General features: G+C 42.8%; 1 protein-coding gene and 1 pseudogene across 1 annotated transcript; one reads left to right on the top strand and one right to left on the bottom strand.

Moving 5' to 3' along the window:
* The first annotated feature begins 4,374 nt into the window (after positions 1–4,374).
* Positions 4,375–5,445, top strand: LOC127103671 (protein disulfide-isomerase). The gene has a single exon (XM_051040914.1). It carries the CDS (start codon positions 4,375–4,377, stop codon positions 5,443–5,445), a length of 1,071 nt encoding a protein of 356 aa, XP_050896871.1.
* Positions 5,446–5,772: 327 nt separating this feature from the next.
* LOC127105146 (probable mannitol dehydrogenase) lies at positions 5,773–6,625 on the bottom strand (annotated as a pseudogene).
* Between the last annotated feature and the right edge of the window lie 3,090 nt (positions 6,626–9,715).

Raw genomic sequence — 9,715 nt, 5'->3', positions numbered from 1 at the left:
AGATGTTGTTCCTGCTGATTGTGTATTTCCCATCATTGATGTATTTAATTTTTCAAATGTTGTTGCTGATATACCAAACAATGTGTCTGATTTTGATGTAACTGAACTTGATTCCGGTGTTCCGGATGTTTTTATTTCAATGAACGAGATTCCTGAGTACGACTATGATGTCGCTACTATCACCATCTTTTACCCGACTAATCAGATCAGTGTGCCAGAAGCACAACCAGTGCCACCAGTGCGACCGACCGCTATGACAATCACAACCCCTGGTCCTTTACCTTTCACAAGCAATAGGGCAATTCCTTGGCATTATGGGGGGAGTGTATACACACACGATCATGGGGTGGAACGACCTTTGAAGGTAGAAGAGGGTCAAAAGTCTGAACTCGAAGCTGAAGGTCCCGCAGTGGACAATGTTGGTGGAATCGGGCGATTCACCAGGAGTGGCAGACTATTCTCGCCACCCGTTACCCAAGCTGATAGTGCTGATGCCGCGGCTAAGGCCAAAGGAAAGCAAGTCGTGAATGAGGGTACCTCTGCATCCCAAGCTGGCTCAGAGCCTACTTTCTCGAATGATGTGGACGAGCTCTTAAGAATTATAAAGAAAAGCGACTACAAAGTAGTCGATCAGTTGATTCAGACGCCGTCTAAGATATCCGTTCTCTCACTCCTGTTGTGTTCAGAGGCACACAGGGAGGCACTTCTGAAGGTCCTTAATGCTGCATAGGTGCCTCAGGAGATCTCAGTAAACCAGCTAGAAGGGATCATTGCAAATGTTCATGCAAGCAACGGGCTGGGTTTTACTGATTCTGACTTAACACCAGCTGGACGCAACCATAACAAAGCTTTGCATATCTCAATGGAATGCAAAGACACCGTGTTATCTCATGTTCTGGTGGATACAGATTCCTCTCTCAACGTGCTACCGAAGAGAGCCCTGTCAAGGTTAGAAGTAGAAGGTTTGATCTTGAAACCTTCCGATCTCATGGTGAGAGCCTTCGATGGTTCTAAGAGGTCGGTGTTTGGAGAGGTAGAATTGCCAATTCAGATTGGATCACAAACCTTCAACACCGTATTCTATGTGATGGATATCAGTCCCTCGTACAATTGCCTTCTGGGTCGTCCTTGGATCCACAATGCTGGGGCAGTCTCCTCAACACTACATCAGAAGATCAAGTTCCCAGTCAATGGAAGAATTGTCACCGTCTGTGGTGAGGAGGACATACTGGTAAGTAACCTGTCTACCTTCAAGTATGTAGAGGTGGAAGGTGAAATTCAAGAGACTCTCTGTCAGGCCTTTGAGTCAGTTCAAATCAAGGACGCAGCTCCGGTGGAAGAGGTTAAAGCAGGAGCCCCTATCTCATCTTTCAAGCAGGCGCAAGCCTTGGTGGATTCAGGTATTGCTCTCGGTTGGGGACGTCTATTGGAGTTACCAATGAAGGACGACAAGTTCGGGATTGGGTATCAACCAGCGCTGACTTCTACAACTTCAGCACTTCAGACTCGTCAGGGGCCGATTACTTTCTCCAGTGCTGGCGTCATCCAATATGGCCAGATCTCTGCGATCAACGATGAAAATGGAGATAGTGATTGCGACATCGACAACTGGGTGCGTCCGAGGATCCCTGGTGAAGTCATCAACAATTGGTCTTCCGAGGAAATTGTCCAAGTCACTCTTCTAGAGGAGTACATGCTTAATAAACATTTAAAGTTGCTGTGAATTTTAAGTGCTTTGGATCATCTATTCAGAACAGATACCCTCGGGGCATTTCCCAAGCATGTGCTTCAGACTATACACTCCCCAGTAGAGTTGACAGTGTCAGACTGTATATTCCCAGCGGAGTTAACAGTGCCAGACTGTCTAGAGTTAACAGTGCCAGACTGTATATCCCCAGCAGGTTCTCACTACTGTACTCCCCAAGCGGTTGTTTCAGACTATACACTCCCTAGTAGAGTTGACAGTGTCAGACTGTATATTCCCAGCGGAGTTGACAGTACCAGACTGTATCTTCCCAGCAGAAGCAGCTGCTCCTCAGAGTTCGATGCCAGATCGAGGATTTCAATCCCAGATCGATGATCTCTTTCCTGGAAGCATAACCTCGGTACCGTATCGGCGTTTGCTCCCCCTGCTGAGTCATCTCTCGTAGATTATGGTTGCCAGAACCACTATCGCTTTCCCCAACAACAGGTTTCCAGCGCCGTTCTCTCCCCAGTCAGAGTCTCGGTATCTCGCCATTGCCAGAACACCGCGCGGCCGGTCATTTCCCCACATAGTTCATTATGCTGTGCATCTCCAACAGTAGTGCCAGGGTCCGGAAGATTGTGATCATTTCCCCAACAGGATTCCTTGCTTCAGCTTGGCATTTTCCCCAGCATTTCGCATCCCTGCATGTAGAATCATATTGCATTGCATCCTCCCAAATCGCGTAGCATTTCCATTTTCATGGAGCATTACGCCATCGCAAAATTCAAACATATGCATGAAAAGCATAAGATATTCTCGGTATCCCCAATGATAAGCCAGAAGTTTGTTTCCAGTGCTCAGACTGAAGGTTGTTCATGACTTATTATCCCCAGCATGGGTCGTTGGCCCACGTTCCGCCTCAATTATCGTTCCCTATTTCTGCCGATGCTGACAGGCATGAAGTTTTCCGGTATCCAGACCGAAGTGGCATTCAGGCCAGTTTTTCCGGTATCCAGACCGAAGTGGCATTCAGGCCAGTTTTTCCGGTATTCAGACCGAAGTGGCATTCAGGCCAGCTTTTCCGGTATCCAGACCGAAGTGGCATTCAGGCCAATTTTCCGGTATTCAGACCGAAGTGGCAATCAGGCCAGTTTTTCGATATTCAGATCGAAGAAGTTTCCGACATTCAGGTCGATGCAACTTGTGGCATTCATGCCAGTTTCCGGTATCCAGACCGAAGTGGCATTCAGGCCAGTTTCCGATTTTCAGATCGAAGAAGTTTTTCCGACATTCAGGTCGATGCAACTTGTGACATTCAGGCCAGTTTCCGGTATCCAGACCGAAGTGGCATTCAGGCCAGTTTCCGATTTTCAGATCGAAGAAGTTTCCGACATTCAGGTTGATGCAACTTGTGGCATTCAGGCCAGTTTCCGGTATCCAGACCGAAGTGGCATTCAGGTCAGTTTCCGATTTTCAGATCGAAGAAGTTTTTCCGACATTCAGGTCGATGCAACTTGTGGCATTCAGGCCAGTTTCCGGTATCCAGACCGAAGTGGCATTCAGGCCAGTTTCCGATATTCAGATCGAAGAAGTTTCCAACGATCAAGTCGAAGTACTTATGGCATTCAGGCCAGTTTTCCGGTATCCAGACCGAAGTGGTGTTCAGACCAGATTTCCGGTGATCAGACCAACATTGATACTCTCATATTCCGATGCTTAGTGTTCAGACTAATGTGCGGCGTTCAGGCCATGGGTATTCCTGTGTTACCATTTATTTCGGTATCCAGGTCAACTTTTTGTTTCGATACTCAGGCCGATTTTCACCGTACCAGACGGATTCTTCTTTTGAGATTGCTTTTTTTTGCCGACTCTGACAGGCATTGTTAATTATTTCATAAGGATTCAGGATCAAAATCCGGGTCTTCTTAGTATTTAACCATCTCCCACTATGATCATATGAAGAATGTCCTGCTTCATATTCTCTAGTTGAAGACGCTTAAATAGGGGCAACTGTCATACCTCGATTTTGACCCTGAAATTTTTTCCCAGTCAATCACCCGTATGGTCATAAAATTTTGCTTCATGCTCAGATGATGGCCCAAGGTTTGATTGGATTTAAGTTTTGTGTTGTCCTGTGGACGAGTTGGTATATCAGGTACCATAATGTAGTTTTGAATCAGGGGAAATTTGATTTCAATGTAGTGTTGGATCGGAGGAAAGTTGGTTTTGGGTTGAATGCTTGGAATTTGAGCCATCATGAATATTTGTTAAGGATGAAAGACAAATAATCCCGCTAATAAATAGATAACCCTCGTTGATGTTTTGATCACTCTATTGTATTTTGGATTAGAGCGTATTGAATGAATCAATGGCCGACGTTATTTATTTCCTTTTAACGGTCAAGTATGTTCTTGAGAATGGATTAGCTTTAGAGAATCTTACTCTTTGAAGGGGACATTTTGCAAGATCACAACATACTTGGAGTGTACATTTGGTAATAATGGAAGTAGCTATATAAATCAGTATAGTTAAAGGAGCCAAGCAGAACTGATATACAAAATATGTACACTGAATTGTGGCTCTAAAATCAAATTTCATATATTGATGTATCGTTGGCATCACATTCAGCAAAGGCTGCGGTTAATGCTTTTGTTTGTGATGGGTCCTGGAACAACTAATCACAGAACATGCATAATAACTTCCTTGCATTAGCAGATAAGTTGCGTGCTGACTTTGACATTGCTCACACCTTGGATGCCAAATACCTCCCAAGGGGAGATTCATCTGTGTCCGGCCCTGTAGTTAGGTTATTTAAGCCATTTGACGAGCTCTTTGTTGACTCCAAGGATTTCAATGTTGAAGCTCTATTGAAATTCGTTGAAGAATCCAGTATCCCCCTTGTGACTATCTTCAACAATGAACCAAGCGATCACCCTTTTGTTGTCAAATACTTTAACTCTCCCAATGCAAAGGCAATGTTGTTCGCCAACTTCACTTCTGCAAGTACTGAAGCTTTTAAGGTAAAATACCGTGAAATTGCCGAGCAATACAAACAACAGGGAATTAGCTTTCTTATCGGAGATGTTGAGTCCAGCCAAGGTGCCTTCCAGTATTTTGGACTTAAGGAAGACCAAGTACCTCTAATTATCATTCGGCATACTGACGGCAAGAAATTTTTCAAGCCCAATTTGGAACCAGATCACCTTGCAGCTTGGTTGAAGGCATACAAGGATGGAGATGTTGCTCCATTTGTCAAGTCTGAACCTATTCCTGCGACTAACAACGAACCTGTTAAAGTGGTGGTTGGGGAAACTCTTCAAGAAATAGTTTTCAACTCTGGGAAGAATGTTTTGCTCGAGTTTTATGCCCCTTGGTGTGGTCACTGCAAGTCATTGGCTCCAATCTTGGACGAAGTTGCTGTCTCATTTCAAAGTGATCCTGATGTCGTTATTGCAAAACTGGATGCAACTGCCAACGATATCCCAAGCGATACCTTTGAGGTTCAAGGTTATCCTACTTTGTACTTCAGGTCAGCAAGTGGAAAGATATCACAATACGACGGTGGTAGGACAAAGGAACACATCATCGAATTCATTCAAAAGAACAAGGACACAACTGGTGCTGCTCAGCAAGAAGTTGAACAGCCAAAAGCTCCTGCTCAGCAAGAAGACCAACCAACACTTTGTCTGCAAAAGAACCAACCTTCATTAGGCCAAAAGCTAGTTAATCCAACAGGGTTTAAGACCAAGATAAAGTGAGAAAAAATAGACCAAGGAACATCAATCTGGTTACACCATTGAGGCCTAATGCAGAATGAGCACAGTCGCACATATACGATTAATACCTGCCATGTTCCTGCAGCATCAGACCTAGCAAGTAGCAGACCCTGCATAATCCTACATGTAAGCTTCAAAAACTGGTTCATTAAGGCAACAAGCAGGTGGGCAACAATGGACAATAATCATGTAGTGAAGCCAAATGCAAGTTAGTGGCATCATGACCCTGAACCAGTCCCCAAAACATCAAACAAAAACACTTATTGCATACAAGAAGTGAAAAACAAATGACTATTCAAACTGCGAAATTCAAGAAGTTGGTTTCAAAGAGTTTCCAATCTCAATCACAAGTCGATACTTGACATCTGCTTTCTGGAGCCGCTCAATTGCAGTGTTAACATAATCCATATCAATGACTTCGATTTCAGGTTTTATATTGTGTTTAGCAGAAAAAAATCAATCATCTCTTGAGTCTCTTTCAACCCTCCAATCGCACTTCCAGCAACCAACTTTCTGCCTTGAAGTAAAGGAAAGACAGGAAGCTCCAAAGGCTTATCTGGTGCACCAACCATTACAAGTTTTCCATGAGACTTCGGTAATCCAATTAGAGGCACAATTTGATGATTCGCAGAAACTGTATCAACGATACCATCTAAAGTGAAGTACTAATTACAGTAACATTAGCACCAAAAGCTTTGGCATACTTAACAACCATGTGACCAAGCCCACCAAGCCCAACAACACCTACATGAAGCCCGGGTTTATGGAGTCCAAGATATCTTAGAGGACTATAGACAGTGATGCCAGCACAAAGGAAAGGTTCAGCGGCTTCAAGCGGTAAGCTAAGGAATACGAATCACAAAATGTTCATCTGCGACCATTGAGTTAGAGTAGCCTCCATGAGTGATTGTTCCATCACCATGTTTAGCACCATATGTGAGTGTAGATCGAGGGCAATAATTCTCGAGACTTTCCTCACAATTTTGGCAGGAACTAATGGATACGTGGAGACGCCCCATTCATTCTTCACCATGTGGAGATTAGAGTGACATATCTCACAATACAATACTTTGAATGCCACATCTTTTTCATCAGTTTCTCTTCTAGCTGCATAACCAAAGGCTTTGTTAGGATGCTCCAATTCAGGTTATGTTGTTGCCATTTGAATGTGAAGAAAATGAAGTGAATGTCACTATGCTATGTATGTATGTCTCTTAGTCTGGTTGGTGGTGATAGAAAAAAATAATACTATGTTGGTGGCCCAGATAGTGAAAAGAGTTCCAATTCCACGCCACTTTCTGAAACTTCTCAGAATATTGAAGAAACTGTGGAAGCTCCAGGAATCAAATATCTTCTTCCACAATTCCAACCTGGAACATATCCAAGCAAACATGACAAGACTGGTCAAGCATCACACAAATCCTGCAGCAAAACCATAATCTCATGTCAGTTTCATTTCTAGCCTAGCAGGAAGCTCACACATAACCTGCATTATATTAGGCCTAACATACACAGTCCTATGTTGCATCCACAAAAGCCACATGAGTCTTGCAAGCATCATCCTGCAGTACTCCTGCTCATCATCAAGCCAAGGTAGTAGCTGCATTGAAGTTCCTGTCAGCTGAAGCAAATTAAAAGAAAACAAGGAAATGAATACAACAATGAGAGTGAGACCTATGAAATATCAACCATAACCTGCAGGAACATAAGCATGCAAAGTGTGAGCATCAACCACAGCCTGCATAACTGCAATGTAACAGGGCATGGTTTAGTGATAGCCATTGGATTTCCTAACTAAGCACATCACAGGCCATGAACAATTTGTCCCATGAAGTGGATTCAGTGGACATCAAAGTCTGCAGTGGAAAAGAGCATGAATAATTAGTGGAGTCATGAGAATTAATCAAAGGAAAGGATGTACATGTTAAGCTTGTAATGGCTATGACCAGTTCAATAGGTTGCATCTAATTCAATTGGTTTAATCCTAGCTCTAAGGTTACCTGCTACAGCCAAAGAACCATCAACCTTTTGAGTCCTCATTCACAAACCAACTGAGTTTTCTGATAAGAGAAAGTCACTGCAGTAAAAAGAATAAGGTAATTAGCAAAGGCAGTAATTCAAGAAAATATCCCAATTTGGCATAGAGACAAAAATGAAGAAGAAAGAGTGGGTTCAGAATACCGTTTCCGGTTTTAGCATTAAACAAGCCCATCCAAACTGAGAACATCAAAGAGGATTTTACAGAGATACGCTTTTGAACACAAGGGCACCAATTTGAAACCCTAGCTGCAGAAATATAAATAGGGAAGAGAATCAGTGAGGAAGAAAAACAACAGAAAAACTTGGAGGCGGAAGTGAAAAATTCCAAAGCAGAAAACCTTAATCTTAAAATCAAAAACAAAACCTATTTGGAAGAGGCGAAGGAGGGAGGTTCGAGATTCATCGTTGCCGTCGTCACCGCCGAAGGTGAGCTTTTTTTGTTTCAGCCATTGGATTCTTACATGATTTGAGTGAGGTTGAGGGCATTTGAAAGTTGGGGATGCGATCGAGAGAGAGGGGTTTAGTCTGAGTGAGTGAAGTTTGGGACGTTTACTGAGAGTGATTGAGAGGGGTTCGTCGAGAGCGAGAAAGGGATTCATGTGAGAGACGGAAAGATGCGAGTGAGATGGAGAGAGAGGAGGACGATGAAGCAATTCGTTGCTGTTGCTTTTGTTTTTTTTGTTTTGTTTTTTTATTTTATTTAGTTTAAACCAAACAAACCTTTAAGATATAAAAAAAACCATAAAAAATATAATATGTTTAGTATTCCCTTTTTTGTTTATGCTTTATTATTCATAGTTTTTTATTATTGTTTAATAACATAGATTTGTTTTCCTTTTAATTGCATCATGCGTTCGAAACCATTTGAAAACTATAAAAATCATACTTTTCTCGATTTAATATCGAGCCCTTTTTCACACCCTTGTAAGTCGATTGCTTTTTAAGCATCGCCGTCAACCTCACATAGCTTACTCTTGGGCTTCCTTACAATGAGACATGTCCCTTGCACTTACACTCATACATTGTTTAATGCTTCATTATTTCATTCTTTGATTATTTGATTTGATTATATACTTGTTTATATCTTACTTGTTTGATTAACTGTGGCCTACTTGTATGGTGTATGAGGCATGTATTATTATTGTTTGTTTGCCATGAACAATCCCCATTCATAACAAATGTATCCCTCTCCCATGAAATGTATAATATTTTTTCATTCTTTATTCATCTGTAAATACAAGAATTAAAATGAGCATTCGATAACCATTTCAAAGCAAGATCAAAACCTCGATCCAACGTCGAGTAATCATTTTTTCAAAACCTAACACAACCAGCACGTATTCATCCACCCTTTTGTAAGTCGATTGCTTTATGCATCGCCATCAACCTTGTAAGTCGATTGCTTTGTGCATCGCCATCAACCTTGTAAGTCGATTGCTTCGTGCATCGCCATCTACCCTTGTCCCTAGCACCTCTCCTTGCTCCACTCGTCAATTCTCGTTCCGATTAGGTAGCACCCATTAGATAGAACCCTTTGCATGATAACATAGGTAGGATTCCCATATCCTTTTGTATGATAACGTTAGGTAGATATTCCCATTTGTAAATCCTAAACACCTAAGTACATATTGCATGACAACTCTAGGGCAGAGCTTCCCCACTTCTAGACCTTTCCGAGCGTCTCCGATCTTGTGGCATGTAGTCCGTTCTATTGCAAAGAGGTAACTGCCTAAGACTCGATTCAGCGAGCTGCGACACCTACTGCTAGGACGTAAACACATCGCCCACTCTCCTTTGACACAACTGGTGTCCTCCTTTGCAAGTCCATGTTCAGATGGCAACCCCTATGTAGGGGAACTACGTCGCCCTGATCCTCATACCAGATGAGGTACGTAGGCAGGAGGTCGTACGAGATCTCTCTGGGCACCCTTTTTTCTTTTTGTGTGTGTTTGCTTGACAGTTGCTAGGCTCGAGTTCCCGACTCCTTAGTAACTTGTTGCTTGTTTGTTCTTGTGTGTGTAGGAGACGGATGTAAGCCCAGCCATTGGTATTCCGTATCCTCTTGTTGCGTGCTTGGAGTCCGGTATAAGTCCATCAAGTGGCATCTGGTTTCCAGTGTGGGTATGTTTGGTTCGGAAGCTGATGTAAGTCCAGCGATTGGCGTTCGGGTTCCATGTTTGCCTTTTTGTGCGTGTGTTTTGTTTGGCGTGCG

Source organism: Lathyrus oleraceus, chromosome 7 (assembly GCF_024323335.1).
Source record: "Lathyrus oleraceus cultivar Zhongwan6 chromosome 7, CAAS_Psat_ZW6_1.0, whole genome shotgun sequence".
Classification (NCBI taxonomy): Eukaryota; Viridiplantae; Streptophyta; class Magnoliopsida; order Fabales; family Fabaceae; genus Lathyrus; species Lathyrus oleraceus.
The sequence above is the reverse complement of the archived record's forward strand: the minus strand, read 5'-3'. Positions and strand labels throughout refer to the sequence as shown.